The sequence below is a fragment of the Opisthocomus hoazin genome, chromosome 3 (assembly GCF_030867145.1).
Source record: "Opisthocomus hoazin isolate bOpiHoa1 chromosome 3, bOpiHoa1.hap1, whole genome shotgun sequence".
NCBI classification, from domain to species: Eukaryota; Metazoa; Chordata; class Aves; order Opisthocomiformes; family Opisthocomidae; genus Opisthocomus; species Opisthocomus hoazin.
This window is the reverse complement of record NC_134416.1, coordinates 30,563,994-30,585,197: the sequence shown is the minus strand read 5'-3', so window position 1 is coordinate 30,585,197 and position 21,204 is coordinate 30,563,994. Positions and strand designations below refer to the sequence as shown.

Below are 21,204 nucleotides of genomic sequence, written 5' to 3'. Positions count from 1 at the left end.
CCGGCTCCGCCTTCCCCGACCCGGGACGCCGCGGGAGGCCGCTTTCGGCGGAGAAGGGCAGGCTCCGCTCGGCGGGGCTGAAGGAGGAAGGGGGAGCGGGCGGGAGGCGGGCCCGGGAGGCGGTGGGAAGGGGCGGGGAAGGAGGGCGAGGGGAGGGGAGGGGAGGGGAGGGGAGGGGAGGCGAGGCGAGGCGAGGCGAGGCGAGGCGGCAGAGTGCGAGGATGAGCGGCGGGGATGGCGGAGGCCGGGCGGGCGCCATCAGCTACGCCCTTCCCTCCATCCCCTCCAACAAGCTCCCGGACTTGCGTTTCATCAGCCGGGGAGCTTACGGTACCGTCTCCGCCGCCCGGCACGCTGACTGGAGGGTCCCGGTGGCTCTCAAATGCTTGCAGGGGCCGCTGCTAGACAGGTAACGGGGGGGTTAGGAGGGGGACTGCCAAGACGGGGCATCACCGGGGGGGGAGGGTGATGGGGGGGCGCGGCTGCCGGGTGAGGGGGGAACACCTCACCCGGCAGCCGCGCCCCCCCCCCATCACTCCCCCCCCCCGAGTCACTCCGTGTAAAGGGGTAGCAGGTAATAATTTTTCATCCGCCTCTGCCTCATTTCAGTCCCCACAGTGCCAATTTTTTATCGTATCAGTACAAATTTGCCTCTTCTTAAGTGATCTGAAGCCTGCCTGACTGTAAACCTGCCTCTTGCGTGTTATCTAGGTGTCTGTAATCTTTACTGCCTCAGGTTTCTTTGATCTAGTTATTGGGCGTTTAGGCAAAACAGCTTCACTCGGAATAACAAGGCTTCTAGTCTTGTGACCCAATGTTTTGAGCTACCTCTCCTCTTACTCCCCAGGTTTGTATACACAGGCTTTATCTCTGAAACCTTGCCAGAAGGAAATGGAATCTCAGTTATGTTTTTAAACAGGAATATTGTGTTCTCTGATAAGTTTATTGTTGGTTTTTTTTTTCTTTAATATAAGTGTCTGCTTAAAACCCTGTTAATCAGAAATACAGTGTTTGTCCTCTGAACGCTGTTGGTAGAAAACAGCAGGTACTATTTTTGGCCTTGCAAGGTTTTAGATTAGTGTGACATCTAACCCGTGAAATGATGATGAAAAGGGCAACTGAGGTAATCAGAATAATTCAGCCATCTACCCTGTATCACGCAAAGCTCAGAAATGCTGTCAGAAGACGAAAGCTGTAAGAAATCTGTTACACCCAAGTCTCTGCAGCAAGTGATTTGTCGGTTGTATAGCAGGCAATGTAAAATGCATCCTGTAAATGCTGTCAGGAAAAGGGAAGAGCTCGTGGTGCAGTTAATTCCCCAAACAGGAATCCTGCGCTGTGTACCCTAGAACTTGGTGTGTGACCAGCCAAAGAGCAAAGCCAGTTGGGAAGCTGTTGTGGGCTTGTACTTATTTAGGCATTACTCTATGCCCTTCTGGTATGGAGCAGACAAAGGTGAAGTGACTTAAAAACACAGGAATAGACCTCGATGTGTTGCAACTCGTTTCCTGGCTACAGCTGAATCCCATGCAGCTCTGCCTCACCATCTGGGAAAACCCCTAGCTTTCTCAAGCCTAGTCTTTTCAGGAGAGAGGGAGGGAGGGAATTGTGTCTTTTGCCCTGTGGTTTTCTTGAAGGCTGCCTTTTTACTTTGTTCTTTTCTTAGAGTTTCCTGTAATAGAAGCTTTTTTCCATCGCATAGATAAGGACCAACAGTTGCCCTTAATTTCACATCATCTAAATTTGAAGTTTTCCTGTTGTAAAAGCAGCAGGCTTTAGTTGTCCGGGCTTCCTTTTTTTCCCAAATACTCCGATGGCCTTTTCTTTGGGATCTAGAGTGGTGGGTCCAGACTGACGTGAGCTCTTCAGTGTGTGGCCTGAGCTTGATGGATGCAAGCCAGCTCTAACCCGGGAGATGCACCACCACATTAACACAGCGCTGTGCTGAGGAAATTGTGATGAGCATAGCCCTGGCTTGTACGCAGCCATGCCCCAGCACAGCTGTGTTGCTTCTAAATCGGACTGGCTCATATCCAGAGGATTGGTCTTAGATGTGCTGTAAAAGTTGTTATTTGGATATCCTAGTCACATACTTCTACCCGTACCAGTCTCCACTGGTATGGAATCTAAATCTTTTTTTCTTAGAATGATTCTTCATGGTCCAAGTATCCTCACTATCAGCAGACCCGTTTTTTCAAGAACATTTGAGATACAGGGCATACCAAAAAGTTTAGCGTTTTTAGGGATAGAAGCATACGCAAATGAAACTTGAGCTTCTCAAATCCACATGCTGCAAGGTCTGAATTTGTAAAGACGCATGAAGTTCACGTTTAGGAGGAGGTTTGAAGTAACGGAGAGCATTCACACAGCCAAATTCAGGTGTCCAAACATCATGAGGCTTGTCCCTTCCTGCTTCCTGTGCAACCAGGGCATGTTTTTTCTGCAGGGTGGTTCAAAGCAGGGGCCGAGTTTGAAAGAACAATTTATGTGAAAACAAAACATGGTTGGTGGTTTCTTTTCCTTCAGAAACTGAAGGTGCATTCCTTTAACCCATAGTACTTTAGTTCATGTCAGTGTCCACTAAACTTAAGTGATTGAAGAATTGTGAGTAATAAAAACTCCACTCTGTAGGAGATCAATATTGGGCCTTGGTGAAAATCCAGGGTTTGAAGACAGGCAGTAAAGTAGGACAAATGTAGCTGGTTATTACCATTATGACTACACAGGATGGTGTAAGTTGGAGTTCTGAGTATTTCTGTATTTACTGGGAACATAGATGAAATGTGTGATGGAAATAGATTTTCTATGGTACAACAAAACTGCGGAAGCTATCTTGTATTTACATTTGCAGATTCTACTTTGTCTTACAGTATCTCGTTATCAAAACAGCGTAGCAGGAAACAAGTGGTGAAAGGTGGTGGTACTGCATATCAGTACATCATTTTGTAAAGCGAATGTAGTAAACCCAACATTTGCTTTGAGTTTCCTAGTACTGGTATGGTAATGTTTTTTGTTTGTTTGTTTTCTTTAAGTGATAGAAACCACCTTCTAAAAGAAGCAGAGATATTACACAAAGCCAGGTTTAGCTACATTCTGCCAATTTTGGGAATTTGCAATGAGCCTGGATTTCTGGGGATAGTAACAGAATACATGACAAATGGGTCATTAAACCAGCTTTTACATGGGGTAAGTGTACTTAACAGTCTTTTGTAATTTCCCTACTTAAGGCAAGTAATAAAGTATGTTATTAATAATATTTCAAATTAAAAGACAGTCATTGTCACTAATAGTTTTCGGTGCTCAGATAGACTTTCTGTATCCCAAAAAGACAACCAAACTCAGCAGACTTTTGTTTTATTACACTTTTTCCTATGTCGTGACCTGTAACTGGCTTCATGTTGAATTATTATATACAATGACTTTAAAAATCTCTGTTATTCTCTAATTAAAAGCTGAAATATTTACACTTACTTCAGCCTGGGTGTCAGAATTTTTGCCAATGTAAATGTCACACAAATATGAGGGGTTTTTCCTGAATCTGAATCTTTGTTAAAAAAAAAAAATGAAGATTTTTACTTTAGTTTACAGAAGTCAAATATTTCTAATGTAAACAGGTAACAGATATTTCTGCCAGACCTTACTCTCAGAAGTAAGTTCTCCTGTGCTGAACTCTCAGCTGCTTCCATTAGCTTGGTGCAACCATCCACTGTTGCTGCTCTACTGTAAAGCTACTGCAGTTGCATCTGAGCAGCACTGCAGTCTCTTCTGTACCTTAAATCAAATATCTCGTGCCTTAGAGAACTCAGCTGTGTGTTTGTCATAAAGGCATTAGTGTTAATGTAACCTCTAAGATTTCAGTTGAGTTCTACTGCCTTTTTCTTGTTGTATTGCTATTTATAAGGGTAGCATTTTGTGCTTAGCTTCACCACATCTTCTTTGGTTTTCCAGTGTCAGTTGAAGATACGATTTTTGTCTTCCTTTGTGCAGTATTCATAATCTGTGGGTTACAAGTTTCGTACAGGAGTTAATCTGTAAATCGTATTTCCATATGAATGAGTAATGTAGTAAATGTCCTACTTCATGTATACCAGTCATGAACTATTACATGAATGCTAGGGAACAGAAACATAACACTGCATGATTAACATTTATATATATATTTGTTTTAGCAGCTAACCAGTCTTAATGGTCAGTTACAATTATTTTAAGGAGTTTTTGTAATATATGTTTTAAAAGATCACTGCTTGCCCAGGTCACTTGCTTCTTGTTATGAAAGTCTTTGTGTTGTGCTGTTAGATGAGAACAGAGGATTATAATCTGGTTTTGTGGTTTCATCTTGTCAGAAGGATGTGTATCCTGACATTCCCTGGTGCCTGAGATTCCGCATTCTTTATGAAATTGCTTTGGGAGTAAACTATTTACACAACATGAATCCTCCATTGCTGCACCATGACTTGAAAACCCAGAATATTTTGCTGGATGATGAGTTTCATGTCAAGGTACGGTCATTCAGTTCTTAAATTCTTCAGCATCCAGAATGAGTGAAAGTGTTTTAATAATTGTAGAGAAGGAAGAGTAAGGATGTGGCTGTACAGAGGGGATGTAACTGTATACCAGGTGTTTTCTTCTGTCCTTGCAGACAACTTATCAACTTCTTTTGAAAACTCTGCATTGCTCAAGTGTGGATTTGATCCATCTGAAAAGACCAGAAAGCCAGAATTTGGGCTGTTTGTGCTATAGCAGTAGCTGATACTCGTTAGCAGTGGCAGCCTCGTACAGCAGCCTTCCAAGGGTAGCTACGTCTGGCCCTTTCTGAGCAGAAAAAAGAAAGTGTTCTTGTCCAAGATGCTCAGAAAAGTTAGTTCTGGAGGACAGTAGATGAAATTCAAATGTTAATAACCCTTTTGATATTTATCATGCCATATCACAGAATCACAGAATGTTCGGGGTTGGAAGGGACCTCTGTGGGCCATCTAGTCCAACCCTCCTGCCGAAGCAGGGGCACCTACAGCAGGCTGCAGAGGACCTTGTCCAGGCGGGTCTTGAATATCTCCAGAGAAGGAGACTCCACAACCTCCCTGGGCAGCCTGTTCCAGTGCTCCATCACCCTCAGAGGGAAGAAGTTCTTCCTCATGTTCAGACGGAACTTCCTGTGCTTCATTTTGTGCCCATTTCCCCTTGTCCTGTCACTGGGCACCACTGAAAAGAGTCTGGCCCCATCCTCCTGACACCCACCCTTCAGATATTTATAGGCATTTATTAGGTCACCTCGCAGCCTTCTCTTCTCCAGGCTAAACAAGCCCAGCTCCCTCAGCCTTTACTCACAGGAGAGATGCTCCAGTCCCCTCAGCATCCTCGTAGCCCTCTGCTGGACTCTCCCCAGTAGCTCCTCATCTTTCTTGAAGTGGGGAGCCCAGAACTGGACAGAGTACTCCAGATGGGGCCTCACCAGGGCAGTGTAGAGGGGAAGGAGAACCTCCCTATGTTCTGTGAGTGTAGTATAAGAACATGTAAAATGTAACTGCTAAATCTGAACAAGTTGGAAGATGGCTTTTAAGAAGCACTTCGAGCAAACTGTATACATAGAGAAGTAAATTAGTTTAAAACTTTAATTCTGTCTTTAAAATAGCACTACCATGATGTGAAATAAAAAGTACTTCTGACAAAATGGTTAGGTGCTTCCATAATTGCCAGAGCTGTGGGGTTTTTTATGAAAGGTCCTCTACTTTTAAAACTGATAGAATATGCTATTCAAGTAAATGAGAAATGAGATATTTTGCACTTAATTTGTACTCGAATGGTGAATGCTTTAGTTGCTACTGTGAGATGAAGCTTTTCATGAGTCCTTTGAGCAAAGATCCAGTGCTGATTTCTTTTTTCTCCAATGCAAAGACATTTTTCTTGGCAGCAAGGTGCCTTTACACAGCGTTGTCTCCAGTCACGCCCTCAGCAGCTCGTACCTCCTCCCACTCAGCTGTGCTGGCATCGCCATCGCTCGAACTTCCTGATAAACCTGACTGGGGAACTGGTGCGAGTCATTTTTTTATCCACTCTTTTTTGAATCCCTGAGAGCACTGGTGTGGTCTGGTGCTCTGCCTGACCACATCTAAACGGTTGCTTTGCTGGAGCCGTTGAAGGGAAGAGGTTAATTCTTGCATACCTGCCCTGCCTCCTGTAAGGAGTCTCTGGAAGCCCGTCCTTAGGTTTTGCAAGTGTGTTTTTGGGTGAAGCAGGATTTTTCTAAATTAGAACAGCTGGCAGGAAATGCAAGGAAGGTTGTCATGCACGCCAAATAGAAGTAGTATTACATACGTGTAAAAGCAACACCATTCATAGAATGCTTCTGGCTGTCCCAGATCTACTGAATGCGCAGGATAACATGACCCGTTACAGTGAGGAAGGCTGGATGAAACCGAGTTGTAGGTAAAAAAAAAAAAAAAAAAAAAAAGGTTATTTTGCACTGTGGATTTTGACTGTACACTCTCCAGAAAGCTTGTATCTGTTACTTTAATTGCCAAAGTGCTCACACAGGCATCTTTGAAAATTGTTCTGCTCTTGTGCAAATGCTGGACAAGTGCAGAGCTGGTAGCTGGCTGCTTATCTTTCTCCCTTGTGTGCCAGATGCTCTGCAGCTCAGCCAGCAAGCCTGTTCTGCTGGCTGTTTGTCTCTCTGCCTGTAACCTGGTCTGATGTCTTGCACCCTGGCTTATGGATGTCTGGGAACATAAGCTGAAGTCAATTAATTCTTTACGTAGATGTAGTGTGAACTCTGTAGAAAGGGACAGGGCGTCAGAGTGCACAGTACAGAAACTATTCATCAACTTTTCACAGCACATAATGACATAATATTATTATTATCATTATTATTAATTCAAGATTAATATTTCATAGTTTTGGAGGTGAGGTGAAGTGCCCTGAATTTTTCTGTGACAGCAACTGTCTTAGAATATCTGTAGGCTACGTTACATAGAGCTATTACGATTTATGTTAAATTTGTGTTTTACAACCAGGGAGCTGGCAGTACTCAGTGGCTTTTTGTTTGCTTGTTTCTAACCAAAGAAAGTGATTTTCGTCAAACAGGACAGACTCCCATAGCAGATTCTCCAGCCATAGAGTACAAGTTATTCTTTAAAAGGACAAGAGGTTAGGGCAGCACTACAGGGATAGCATGAGTCACGACTGGGGAATGCTTTCTGAACTGGAGCTGGTGTTTTCTGTTGCTAGGACAACCACGTACCTTTTGTGTGTCAGGTTAAGGACTTTAAGTGACCTGTTCTTTCGGGCGTATTTCAGGAATTTCTGACAACGTTTTTCTTCTCAGAACAACCGATTTGTCCTTTCCAGATTGCAGATTTTGGCATGTCAAAATGGCGTGTCATATCCACGTCACAATCACGAAGTGAAACCTCTTTGCCGGAAGGAGGGACGATTATCTACATGCCGCCTGAAGACTACAATCCCAGTCAGAAAACCCGTGCAAGTGTAAAACACGATATCTACAGGTAACTCATGTTGTTCTCAAGTGGGCTTTGCAATGTGAATTCAAATTTCATTTACTGAACTTAGATTTTAACATATTCTTAGCAATTTTTTTTATTTTCAGTAGTAATAGTATCATAGGTGTATAAGCAAAATCAATTGGGGAGAAAAACAATTGAGTGGTAGCTGGATTTAATGACTCGTTTCTTTAAGAAACACTGTGACAAGTGTAATGGTCCAGAAATTAAGCTAGAACTACAGAATCAGACAGAGAAGGCTGGTTTTCATAAATGAGTGTACACGTAGAGACAATGTAGGGAGGGGTAAAACTGTTCACACCATCATTTCAAAGTACGTACCCTTGCAATTTGTGCACATCAATTAACTTAATTTGCAGGATGTAGTCGGGGGAAAGAAGAAAATATTTTTGGAAATGGGTTAGGAAAAAACAGGGTAATGGGGTCGGAGGAAATATTTAAAGAGATCTCCTTAAGGAATATCTTACTTTATGAAAGTTCAGGTAGATTTGCATCAGTTCTGAGTAGTAGAAGTAATACAATAGGAAGTAGTAGAGTGGTGGCAACCCATATAACAAAACGGCAATTGCTCTTAGAATATTAGAATTACAATTAGCTAATTTGAAAAGGCTTGGAGAGCTCAAAGATTACTTGAATGATCGTGGAGGGAATTGTCATGTCTAAATGGAGATGGAGGAGGCATGAAGAGGCATACCACGTGACAGAGTCTGTCTCTCTGTTGTGCTGTACCACCTTTACCTGCAGCAATCTTTGGCAGGGTTGTATTTTGGTGAGAGATGAATCCATCTCAGAGGGTCTTGCTGACTTCCAGGGAGACCACTGTTTCTCTTAATTATCCCTTACCCTTAAGGCGCATACGAAGTTCCTTGACATTCCTGTTCAAAGAATAGAGATGGTAACATACCTGCTTTCCTCACCCTTTGATGGGAAGATCTGGACTAGAAAGACATTGAAAAGGAATAATGGTTTATTGTGGGGAAAGAAGTAGTAGTGTGACGTTATCTCCTCCAACTTCTGGTTTTGGAGGATTTGAAATTGTGGCTGGTGGCTTAATGAGTGAGTGGAGATGAGGAAGACAAAGGTTTGTTGGAAAGAAAAAAAAAATATGCGTGCGGAGGGATAACGGCCAAACGGGAGAAAATAAGAGAGAAAAGATCAGTAGAAGACCTTAGAAAACTAATAAATTAGAAGGAAAGATATTATTTGAGAAGAGAGAAAAGAATCCGAGACAACATCGTAAAGAGGGATGGCAGTTCAGGGCTGGAAGACATGAAGGTAGAGAGACAGTGAAGGAAATGACCACCAGAAAGGTCACACAGGACAGTCTGGGCTCGGGATCAGAAGGAGATGCTATGAAGCAGAAATAAAAGACAGGAAAACATGAATCCTGTAAAGGGGAATCCGCAGGAAGTGGTATGCCGCAGTGGTGTAGAATTGAGAAAATAATCTTTAATTGTAGAGAGATTCCAACCTGAATGAAAGGCTGGATGTCTGATTAGTTGACCACAGCAGATACAGCTGAATGTTGTTGAGGTATTGAAGCTAATTCATGATTTCTTAAAGAAACAAATTGTTTAAATAACAGTTAAGCAGCATTAACTTTTAAGAAAGGAACAATTTGCCATGCCAAAAAAGTCAGCCTGCATGAATTTCTCAGCAATCCATCAAAAGCAGGCTTTCTAACAGGGAGGACTGCTTTTATTGTAAGTTACTTGAATAAATTCTATCACTGATGACTGTTAAAATGTGAACAGAATAAATAGTTAGGAGAGTTCAATTGATATGGTTGATTTTAAGCATCAGGTGTTTTGTTCTTGCTTAATTTTTGATTCTTCCTAGCTGGTAGCTGTTAGATCATATAATGCTTAAAGGCAGTTAAATGTAACCTGTATCCAAAATTTGGTACTTCTTTGTGATGTAGGAAAATACTGTCTTTGTGTACAGTTATTTGAGTAGTTGAGCAAACATTTATTCTGACAATACACTTCTGACAAGTGTAATTCTTCTTTAGCAAAGAAATAATTCTTTGCATATTTTCATTTTTATTCCTTCAGTGCAAATTGGATTTAATTTTCTTTTGAATTAACATTTTAAAAAATTAAATCACTCTTTAAATTGATTTACTGAAAAAATAAGGGAGTAGAGGTAAGTTTATAAGGGTATGTTTGACAGTGGAAATTAGGTTCTTAAGCAGAGATGTATTTTTGCTCTCTCATTTTAGGAAGTATTAGATATAATCCTCACCCCAAACTCCTGTTCTTAAATAGGAAAGCCAGATTTGGGTTTTTTACGTTATTTTATTTTCTTTATTTGCTTTAACTGCATTGATTATTTTTTTTATAAATGAAGTCAACACTTCATTTAAATGAACTATTATAATCTAATTTAAATTACAAACTTGTTTAAAGGTATATTTTTTTACTATATCCTGATGACTGAAGGGAGTGACTAGCCTACTGAAGATGGAGCAGATTTGTATTCACTGAGCCACTTCCCATTCATGTTGATGTGAATGGGAAAGAGTGTCACCAGTTTGAGGAAGGAGATGCGTGTTCAGTCTGCTGGCTATAGCTCAGGGTGGTCTTCTTCAGGGTCTCTTCTGTAAAGTGAATCTTCTATGTAACAGTGCCATCTCTCCCTATAGAGAAGATAGCATGTGTTGAAAGTACATATGTCTAGGGGGGAAGCTGGAGTGTGCTTCCCAGATAAAAGTCCGTATCTTACCTGCCTGACTTTGTGTTGGGATAGAGGTGTGGGTGAATGCCATCCTCCTTGTGCTGGTACCCTGCTTCCCATGGGGATGCCAGAGAGTGCCAATCTGGACTGGGGAGATGCCACAGTATTGCGGTTTGGACGGAGCATTTAGGGCTCTGGGACTCACTTTAGTTTGTGTACTGAGATTTAAACTGTATCTACGTAATTGACAACGTGTTAGTAGAGCAGAGCTAATACAAATTTGGAATAGGAGTTTATATGCCATATACTTTTTCTGTACTTAATATTAACCGGTTAAAACTCCTGCTAGTTTTCGTATCTCTGAGTCATCATTGTAGTTAGCTGTATTTAGTCCCATGTGTGCCATGCGGGATCATTTTAGCAAAATGTTTTTAATAAAATGTGAAGCTGAGCACATTGTGTTATTAAGTGTTGGTAATCTAAAATAACGTCTTCTATACTTTGCATACTTTAAACAGCTATGCAGTTATTATGTGGGAAGTGATGTCAAGGAAACAGCCATTTGAAGGTAAGGCAATATCTTTCTGCAATTTATTTTTCCAGCCTTATATAAAGGCTAAACCCGAAACCTGGGTACCTGGAGACTTCATTTTAGGGGTTACTTTTTAATGATTCAACTTGTATTCCTGTTGAAGAACACATTTGGTTACTTCTCAGATTAGACACTCTTTTTCTGTAATGTTTTTTAAATTATAATGTTGTTTCATAAATTAAAAAAAAATCTTTTTCTAAAAAAAGAAACAACCTTATTTTGGTGAACTATAAATACTGTATCAGCAAACTAAATTATTCCTCCTGTAGTAAGCTATTTGTATTGCATATATTTCTAATGAATGCATGATGTCTATTTTGACAGAAGTTATAAACCCCTTGCAGATAATGTATAGTGTGTCACAAGGACAGCGACTAGACTTAAGTGGAGAAAGTTTATCAATGGACATTCCTCACCGAGCGCTCATCATAAGATTGATAGGAAATGGATGGGCACAAAACCCAGATGAAAGACCATCCTTCTTAAGTGAGTTTACCTTGCATAATGAGAAAAGATTTCTAAATTGCCAGATTTCTGTTGAACATGGTACTTACATGGTAAAGAAAGCAAGAGCTATATGTACTCATTCTTGTTGTGTATGATGAGGTGCTTGTCTGCTTCCAGCATGTCTGTAAACAAACTTTTATGAGTGAACTATGTGTATGCCATAAAACCAAGTTGGTACTTTGAGTCTTTTGCATTTGCCATCTCTATAACTGTAAAACAGCAGCGTGGTTTGTTTAACTACTTGCACTTGGCTTTTTTGTTTATTGTCAAAGGGAACTTTTTTTTTAAGGGGGAACAGGGAGTGAAGTATATAATGAGTACTATGAGTTTATGAGCAAGCTGGCAAGCACACCGACAAATCATTGCACGTCAGATAAGCTGTAGTGACTTCACCTTGTGTTTGCATCTCAGTATAAATCTTTTTCACTGAGACTTTATTTTTGGTTGTTCCACCTCCCAGACCAAGCAGGAACTGGTTGAATCCACGTGCTCAACTTTCTCTTTCCATCTTTGCTTTGTTCAGCTTTCTGTCTGTGAGACCAAATATAGACACTTTCAGCCTTTTGTACAGTGAATTGCAGAATCTGGAGAATAAGACTGAAGTGCAAGCTTGCAGAGGGTAGAGTGGCGTAGTGTGAAATGGAGAAGTTTTGGTTTGATTTTTGCAAACTTATGTTTATTGCACTTAACTGACATACTTGGTGTATGTTGAGTCCAAGTTTATCCCCCATAGCAATTTCTCCTTAACATGCCTAATTTTGTGGTGACTTTCAGCCGTTGTTTGGCCATTGCATAAACGTAATTCCATCAAAATTGGGAGAAAGCGATTACCTGTTTTCACCTGTGAAATTTGCTCTTGCGAGTGTTGCTGTGGTCACTTAGGTTAGTGTGGTGAAGCCAACAGTGGTTCTTGCAGCTGCCTCACTGCGCTTGTTTAATTTGCGTGTGCTTTAAAATCTTCCTTCCTACTCCTTTAGAAAACATGATCCTAATTCTGTAGGGAAAGCTGGACCACCTTAGAGAAGGAAAAATGTAAAATAAGAGAGTTACTGAAAGTATTAAAATGTAGAACAGTACAAAGAGCTCTGGCTTAAACAATGCTATATTTTAAGTTTCTGACTGGTTAGGTTGAAGGTGCAGTGACTCAAACCTGAAATACCAGGGCTCCTTAGTTGGTTCTGGCGTTTTTCAGTTTTAGGGTTTCTTTTGTTGGGGTTTCTTAATGTTACAAGTAGAGAGGTCTGCAATCTTAATGTTTCATTTGTAGCTTTGGTGAACAGAAGTCTGTTCATTATTTTGAAAACCTTTATAGCCATACTTCCTTTGAGCTGGAAAGTGCTAGGAAGTGGCTGTTCAGATGGCTTGGAAAGAAGTGTTCATAACTTCAGTTTTTCACGTCAGTTTGTTAGAGGGCAAAGTGAGTATGCATCCAAACACATACAGCATCCTCCTGTTCAGTTTACAGTCCAACATGAATTACATGACCTCTTTTGAGCCACTGTTATCTTTGCATTAAGAACATTTTTAAATGTCAGGTTATTTTGGCATGAGTCTGGTTTGTGTGATTGCAAATTGTGGATTTTTTTTTTCCCAGCAAGGAAATATATCTATTTATAATATTTTTTTTAAATCAGAAAGAATAGGCACATCATGATATTTCCTTATGTATTCTTGTTTTCCTGTGTCAGTTAACCAAAACAAAACAGCAATGAAAGTCTTTGGTCACACTGAAGGAGTAATTACCTGGGATATGTATTAAAGTGTGAGCTAACTTGGGTTCTGTTATTAATGCTGTGTCTGTAGTAAGACCGTCTTTGAATAAAACATGCATCGCTTTTTCCTTTACTATCATAAAAGGAAAGAGGAAGTTGCAAAACTGTTGCAGAATTAAGGGAAGTAAAGCTCACTGATCGGGAAATTTTGCAATTACAATAGCATGGGGGCGGCGGGGGGGGGGGACGGGGGACAGGGGACCAAAACACCCAAACTGCCTTTTTATTAAATAACCGAGCTTTTCCATTTAAAGTTTAACCTGTCTGTTCCCCTTATAAAGAAGGGTTAATGACTACCTATCACTGTGTTTCTGCATGTACTTGGAATGTGTACCTACAGGTGAATTATAATCAACAAAAATTAGCAGTGGTAGTATTTCAGTGTGGAAAATGGAGTGCCAAACGTGTAAAACTGTGTTTTAGCTGATGCCAGAAAATAAGAACCCTGGTGTTGAATGTATGTCTTGAAGATACTAGTGGAAAAAAGTTAATATGGGAGAACTGTGGTAAAATTACAGTAAAAAATAAAAATAAGTTAATAAGGGTTCAGTGATTCGGATTGCTAGTATGGTAAGTGGGTTTTGATGAAAGGGTAGAGTCCATAGAAGTGCAGTAGAATTGTGACATGCCATCATCCTTTCCTGAAGTTTTGTTGTACTTGAGCACAGTTTCAAAGAGACATTTTTATAACACAGTCATCTCAAAATTCTAAATACTTAGTTTTGTAAACCTGTCAGCATTGGAAAGCAAGGGAGCATAGCACAGGTTGTCACTTGGTTGTTGGATTGTCGTGTGCCTCTCTACGTGAGCAGATGATTGTAGCTTCTCTGACTTGCTGCCTTTGGTGGGCATGAGGACACTGTCATTCGGATTCACTGGATGTGACAGGTCAGTGCCTTGACTGTCACCATCTTCTCTGGCCATGCCGTACAACGTCTATTGTGGATTTTGCTGGTGAGGGGCTGTTTCTTTGTTTTTCTCACATAAAATCTTTAACATCTCTGCTGGAGTGGGAAGACGGCAACCCACTCTAAGGTCTTGTGCTGTTTGGTCCCATTGCGCTCATCTGGCTTGTTGGGTCTATCTTGAAACATGGCAAACCCACCGATCTATACGTTCCAGCAACACAAGACTCCTGGGCTGGCACAGTCCTGCATCTCTTCTGATACAGAGTTCTCAGGTGGCCAGATCAGGACAGAGTTTGTTTTGCTGATGTGAAACTGTTGTTAGCAGTTGAAAGCAAGAAACTTCTGTTTAGCAGCATAAGTAGTTTGATATGTATCAATAGACAAATTACTTTTATAAATGTAAGATGGTAGCTTTAGCAAAATGAAGACTTAATTTCCACCTTAAACCCTTCAGCAAAGTACTCTTTCTTTGTTTAGAATGTTTAATAGACCTGGAGCCAGTCCTGCGAACGTTTGATGAAATAGCTATGCTGGAAGCAGTAATTCTTTTAAAGAGATCAAAGGTGAGTGGCTCTTGTTATGGTCACAAGCTGGTCAAGTAAGTTGGTAATTTTTGCTTGCTGAAAGAAATGTAATCTCCAGTGTCATTTATCTAATTGTGTATATGGCTGAAGCGTGTGTTTGTACAGAGCTGTCATCTTGTCTTATAGCAGAAATTTAATACAGGTAAATATTTCTCTTCCAGTCACTGTATGAATCGCAATGTATTTACAAGAGTGGAAAGAAAGCAGGTGTGGAGCAGGTATCTCTAAATATACCTCTGAATTCCCAAGAGGTAAATATTTTACATACTACATTTGATGTGTCGGCATCATTACAGATCCTGAGAGCTTTAAAGGGGGATTAACTTAGTAAGGGGGAAGTGTTCTGCAGTTTACTTTCCTATGCAGTCAGGAAAGGCATAAAATGCCAAATGTAACAAATGCGTAGCCATATAGGTGAAGATAGTAAAGGGTGGGTAAGCAGAAATAAGAAGGGCATGTTTCGTATGTCCTCCAAGTGTGGGAAAGCCAGTCCCTCAGGGAGGAATGCAGCACACAGTGTCTGCAACTTGTAAGAGACTTTTGCTTCCTGACACCTCTATGGAGCTTGCCTGTGTAGGATTGTGTAGATTTCCTTTTACATTTTGAGTCTTAATGCTGCGCGGATATTAGGAAAAATTTCTTTATTGAAAAAGTGGTCAGGCACTGGAACAGGCTGCCCAGAGAGGTGGTTGAGTCCCCATCCCTGGAGGTGTTCAAAAAACGTATAAATGTGGCACTTCGGGATATGGTTTAGCAGGCATGGTGGTGTTGGGTGGATGGTTGGACTTGATGATCTTAGAGGTCTTTTCCAACCTATGATTCTATGATTCTTTGGATTCTTACTAACAATTGAACTTCTGTGCAAAATTGCTGTAAACTTTGGAAAAAAAACGCAAGTATTAGGATTACATAGATTTCTTCTGTTTTGCTGTATTTTAATTGCGCTGTCTATTGAGCATTTAGATAGTAAAGAAAAGACAATGATGGGAAAGTACTCTGTAAATCATTGCAACTTTGTATGTATTTAATGTGCATTTTCATTATACAACTGGAATAATTTCAGGAAACATATTCTGGGTCCTTACAATGTGATGCACTTCCCCTTCGGAGCATCTCTTCAGGTACATCAAGGCTCCAGTCTGTTCCCAAGTGTAATATCCTCTCATCAGGTACAGATACTAATGACTTCATATAAATTTAAGTTGCCATCGCAGCATTATGCTCCCACTGTAACACTGTATTTGCATACTAGATGGCTGGATTTCCATTTATGTCAGAGAAGAGATGTGTTCTGTAAGCTTAGTTCTCTGGGTAAAAAAGTGGATATTTTAGCACTGATTTTCTGTTCCTGTCACTTGAGAAATCCCCCCAACTTCAGTTTTCATATTGAGGATCGTGAGTGCAGAGATAGCATGTACTTGTCTCTTCAGACTCTTGGGAGTTAATTTAATTGTTTGTAAACGACTTCTAAAAAGGCTAAACATTTTGAGGCACTCCTAAATCTGTAAACTCCTAAATGAGTAAACTAAAAGTTTCTAATGCAGCCCAACCTCTCGATCATTTTTGATTCAATAAATAAAATGCTTTAATAAATAGCTTGCCTTGTAAAAGTATCTGCACAGACCTTTTGTAGCTGTCACCTTTTCTGTATAAAAGTTAGCAAAATTCACAGACAAAACTCAGTTTTGAGGTTTTGCTGACATCAGAAGCCAGAAAAATGCAATGGGACCCAGGGGAATAGCAATAAGTTGTGTAACTAAAACTGCATTTGAGTTTCTTCTCTTGAAAGAATGCAAATGTAAATTTCCCAAAGAATGGAGCATCCTTTGGCTTTGCAGGGTCCAGTGGTGTGAAAGCAGACAAGACCATTGACTTCATTGCTGTAAAGTAGGGCATCAAAAAGTGTGCTGCGGTGCTGCAAAACTGGATATATTCTGGCACAGAGGTAGGAGGGCACAGGCAGTTTCTTTTCGAGCTCTTGTTTGAACACATCCACAATTCTGGGCTTGTACTTTAGATGTAAAGATATAAATACTAGAAAGATATAAATACAGCAGGAAATCCAGGGAAAAATAAATTCCTAGAGGCTTAAGGAATTTGAGTTACAGGGGGAGATGACAGAAAGCAAATGTAGTGTAGTTTGGCTGTACCTCTACCCAAGCATTTATCTATACACATAGAATAACATTCTTAAAGATGAATAATAACTTGTGGTTACCAAGCTTAATAGAAAAATTGTGATGAATTTTAGAAAATGGAATATTTGATTGAATATGGGCATGGAATGTAAGTCTAATCAGATAAGATAATGATAAATGTCGGCCCTTCTTGCTGCTGGTTCCTGTTAAAAATTGTCATATCTGCCTGTGGAGGTCATTGGTGAGATTGTGGTGGTACAATTAATCTGATTGATCAGTTGGTGTTCCTTTACAGTGTTACTGCTTAGACTTTGTTGCATGTGTCTATAGATACTATAAAGCCTGTGAAAATAGTGTCTACAAAACCATACTGTAGCAGAAGTATTTGTTATTACTTTGCCAATATCAGCATCAGGTAGTTTTACAAAGGAGAGCAAGACAGACATTCTTCTTACTTTGCCTAAATTAGATGCTATTATTTCAGTTGAAAATCTATTCCCAGGTCGCTGTTGGCAAGAGATGAGTTTGGTGTGGTACCAAGGCAAAAGTTAGTGACTATAGATTTTAGTTGAGCTGGTTTTTCCACCAGTATAATCAGAAGGCTGTTTTCAGAAACTTGCTCCTTCAGCGTTAGGAACTTACAGCTTCTTTAATTTTTCTTCCCTAGCCAGCTTCTACACACACTTGTTCTTGGGCATTGCTTTAAGCTTAAATAGCTCTTTTCCCATTTTATTTCTGATATAGAGAGTAATCCTTTAATACACTTTGTTTTGCTAGACAAACAGGATATGCTTTTTTGAAGTCCATTTGTAAAATAAGATTTCTCTTGGTATCCTACTAGTCCTCCCTGTGCATGTTCTAACTTAAGTCACTGAACTAAGGCTACCAGACATCTGTACTTAGTATTAGAAAAGAAGTGTAACAGGTGTTTTCTGCTTGAAATAAGAACTTAATATACCTTAGAAATTTATTTTTCCTTTCTGACAAGGTACTTCATTACAGAATAATCTACCAAGGTTTTTTTTCCCCCTCATCTCAATTCCAAAACATAGCCCCAGCTTGAAGCAGAAAGTCTAGATCTCGTGCTTTGTGCTACCATATTTCCACTTTTATTACTCCAGTCTTCTAGATCAACTAGGTTATTCCTGAGTAACTCGGGTCAACCCGTTCTTTCTGAATAACATCTGCAAGTCTCATTAGCATGTTTCTATTCTTTATGCTGTGGTCACTGTTCGAGTTCATTCTTCCATACTAGTACAATCCCAGTAGTTTTTTCTCTAATGCTATTAAAGATCCGTGTGTGCCTTGCGATCTGTAACAGTCTGTCCTACCAGAGCTGTTTAAAATCCTTTTCTAAAATGATTTTTCACTCATATCGGTTGTCTTCTAATCCTTTCTCATTCATGCAGTAGGTAACATCTGCTGTTTCACACTATTTAGCTCTGCCCAGCCTACTTTCTCCCTGTTGAATGAAATGAAATGCTAGTTACTAGGAGTTCTAGTCTTCTGGTTTTTAAGTAATGAGAGAGACATTACTTTCACATTTTCCTACTCCTGCTTATTGTACTTACAGCCATATTCTTTCACAGGTCAGCACTCTGATCTAGGAATACACTTTCAAATACCCCCGTTGGATGGGTATCTATAAATACTGAGCTGTCCAGGGGGCTGCCTGTTCTTGTGTCTTAAGATGTTCATCTAAATTCTTAGATCTGCATCTCTGTTTCTTAGTTAGCATCCCTGAAGCTCTTTATCAAATGACACTGTGAAAATCTGTAATGAAAACTGTATACAGAAACAGGCGTATGTCCTGTAACTGGTTTCTCATCAGCTATTTGTCGTCTTTTCTTTGAGTCATTCCTACTGCTGCTTTTGTATCCATCATCTTTTTCTGCCATAAAAAATCCTAAAAATAGAAACTGTTAAGCTTTCCACCTAATAAAAACTTTTTTTTCATTTCTTTGCAAACTTTTACATGAAGCTTTCTTCAAGTCATACACTGTTTTGATGGACTACCAAAAGCTTCCACTGGCTTCCCACCAAATGTCACCACTGGTCTTCATGTTCTTTCCCTCCACCTAAATCTTTCTTTGAATCTTTTTACCCTTGTTACACTGCCAAACTTCATCAAAATAAATGTGTCAGATTTTGTGCTGACTCTTAGCTACCTCTCCAAACACTTGAAGGAGTTACTTTGTTCTTCTAATCCCTACAAAAATTTTCTGTCAAACAGAGCTTTTTTTAAAGCTCACATTTACCAGATTTATTTTCTCAATATTCCTTCAAAGTAAAACAAGACCCCCAAACCCATGGTCAAGCCCTGGTAAAAGATAAGGAACATAAATGTACTCGTAACCTGAGTGTAAGGAATAATGTGTTGTATTTGAAGGGAATTTAGGTTGTCTGTGATTTGTTTTGTGGAATTGCTCTAAATAGTCTCTGATGGCTATGTTTCATTTGAATATAGAAGTAATACAGCTTGCTTTTTTTTTTTTTCCCTCCTTTTTTCTTTTAAGATGGAAATTCTGGGAGTCTACACTCTCTCAGCAGTCAGAGCACAGATGAAAATATCTCTGTAACTCAGAGCGCCAAACTTCTAATGCATCCATACAGTTATTTTCCCTCATCTGACAAGAGTATTTCAGACACCTCAAATTCTTCACCATGTATGCTGCGGTCGTCTCCAATTCCTGCAGGTATAGCAAACACTGATTTAATTCCAAGACCCACGATAAGTGTCCTAATATCAAATATATGTATGTATCGAATGGAAACTGGAACTGTTGTTCATGTGTAAAATGAAAACAAAGCATTCTACACACTAGGAATGCAAGTAATTCTGTCATTGCAGCCTTATATTACAAAGTAAGTAAAATCAATATAAAATATGACCTAGTACATGCACCTGTAGCTCTTAGCTTTTTTCTCTCCTTTTAAGCAAACTTAATTCCGGCTGCCTTGGGTCTTCTTTATCCAGTTCCCTTCGCTCATATTATTTCTCCTTTCTCCTACTGCTGTAGCAGTGGTGCAATCCAGAAAAACAGGAATAAAAGTTAGCTGGAGCTTAACTCATCTTGTTGCCTGTCACTTCTGCCCACTTTTTAGGCCTGTCAATCTTAGGGGTGGCAGGGCAAAGAGAAGCAGCAACTGTGTCAGCATCTCACACTGAATGATCTTCTGTGTTAGTTGAGAGCCCACTGCATGATATTCCTATGCATCAAATAACTGCTAAAAGTTTACTTCCAAAAAAACAACAAAAAGAAACTTTTAATGCATGATGAATTGTTCAAAGAGGGTTTTTTTTTTTTGTGGGCCACACAATAACATGAATCTTTATCGAGATCTGCCGCATCATCCCTCTTCTGGAAATGTAAGAGTCTCCACCTTTTTACCATGTGAATCCTCAGCTTGAGGAAAACACGTAGGAAACTACAGGGAAGTCTTCAGTAAACTTCAATCAAAATCCCACTGGAAAGTGAAGTTACTGTCACTCTCTTCTTAGTACCAGGTCGGGTTGAACACTGGACAGGTTGTCTGCATAGACTGCAGAAGTCCCATCACTTGGAGATACTCAAAATTCAGCTGGACAAGGCCCTGAGAAACCTGAGTTGGCCCAGCTTTGAGCAGGCCATTAGACCAGATGCGACCGCCTTGAGGGTTCCTTCCAGCCTAAATTGTTCTGTGATTCAGATAAAATAAATACTCTAACCACCAAATTTAACAAATTGGAGCATTTTAAATGAGGAATACAGTAGTGAAATGTTAAAAACAGGTTTAGTATTCTAGTGTATTTCTGACCAAAAGCAAGTTTTAAACAGCTCATTCTCAGCTTGTTCTTTGTTCTATGGCACTATGTATTCACAGACAATTACGATACTAATTTTCTTTGTTTTTTTCATCCTCTCCAATCTCAGATTTTGCTTTGGAAACCATACAACACAATGTAGCTCATCAATGGATACAAAGTAAAAGAGAAGAAATTATTGATCAGATGACTGAAGCCTGTTTGAATCAGTCACTGGATGCTCTTCTAGCAAGATTTTTACTCATGAAAGAAGACTATGAACTTATAAGCACCAAACCCACAAGGACATCAAAAGTCCGACAACTGCTTGATACCTCAGATAGCCAAGGAGAGGAATTTGCCCGAATTATAATACAAAAGTTGAAAGATAACAAACAGCTAGGACTTCAACCTTATCCAGACATTGTATCTAATTCTCTAAGACTGCATCTTTAAATGTATTTTTTTTCTGTATGAAGCCATGTGAATATTTCTTACAACACGATTCTTGTTTCTATGTAGTACTTTTATATATGTACTGCTTTGTCTTGACTGTGCCTTTGTAGAGTCTCAGAAATGACACTGAGTTCATCTAGACTGCATTTGGTGAGTTTAATCAGTTGGAGTGCACTTGTAAAGCCAAACACTTGACACTTGTTGACTCAATTCATAAAAGTATTTTGTTTATACATGACAAAGAAAAACCATTAAATATTCCCTGTTTTA

The 21,204-nt window shown here is 39.9% G+C and overlaps 1 protein-coding gene across 3 annotated transcripts; it reads left to right on the top strand.

Moving 5' to 3' along the window:
• The first annotated feature begins 210 nt into the window (after positions 1 to 210).
• On the top strand, positions 211 to 21,204 carry RIPK2 (receptor interacting serine/threonine kinase 2). 3 transcript variants are annotated; one of them, XM_075415894.1, is made up of 11 exons: positions 211 to 409; positions 3,033 to 3,186; positions 4,344 to 4,499; positions 7,345 to 7,502; positions 10,712 to 10,761; positions 11,110 to 11,271; positions 14,450 to 14,535; positions 14,718 to 14,807; positions 15,620 to 15,677; positions 19,211 to 19,390; positions 20,609 to 21,204. In XM_075415894.1, the coding sequence occupies exons 1-11, from the start codon at positions 222 to 224 to the stop codon at positions 20,932 to 20,934; spliced, it is 1,608 nt and encodes a 535-aa protein (XP_075272009.1). In that variant the 5' UTR covers positions 211 to 221; the 3' UTR covers positions 20,935 to 21,204. The 3 variants fall into 3 exon arrangements, with proteins under 3 accessions (XP_075272009.1, XP_075272008.1, XP_075272010.1); XM_075415893.1 differs by having other exon boundaries at positions 15,620 to 15,725; XM_075415895.1 differs by lacking the exon at positions 211 to 409 and adding an exon at positions 601 to 847 and having other exon boundaries at positions 15,620 to 15,725.

Bases quoted from the DNA above. Each gene is read 5' to 3' on its own strand.
- RIPK2 (XM_075415893.1), top strand. From the start codon at position 222: ATGAGCGGCGGGGATGGCGGAGGCCGGGCGGGCGCCATCAGCTACGCC. The intron at 7,503-10,711 runs GTAACTCATGTT...TACTTTAAACAG, and splicing joins GTAAAACACGATATCTACAG to CTATGCAGTTATTATGTGGG. The intron at 14,536-14,717 runs GTGAGTGGCTCT...TTTCTCTTCCAG, and splicing joins TTCTTTTAAAGAGATCAAAG to TCACTGTATGAATCGCAATG.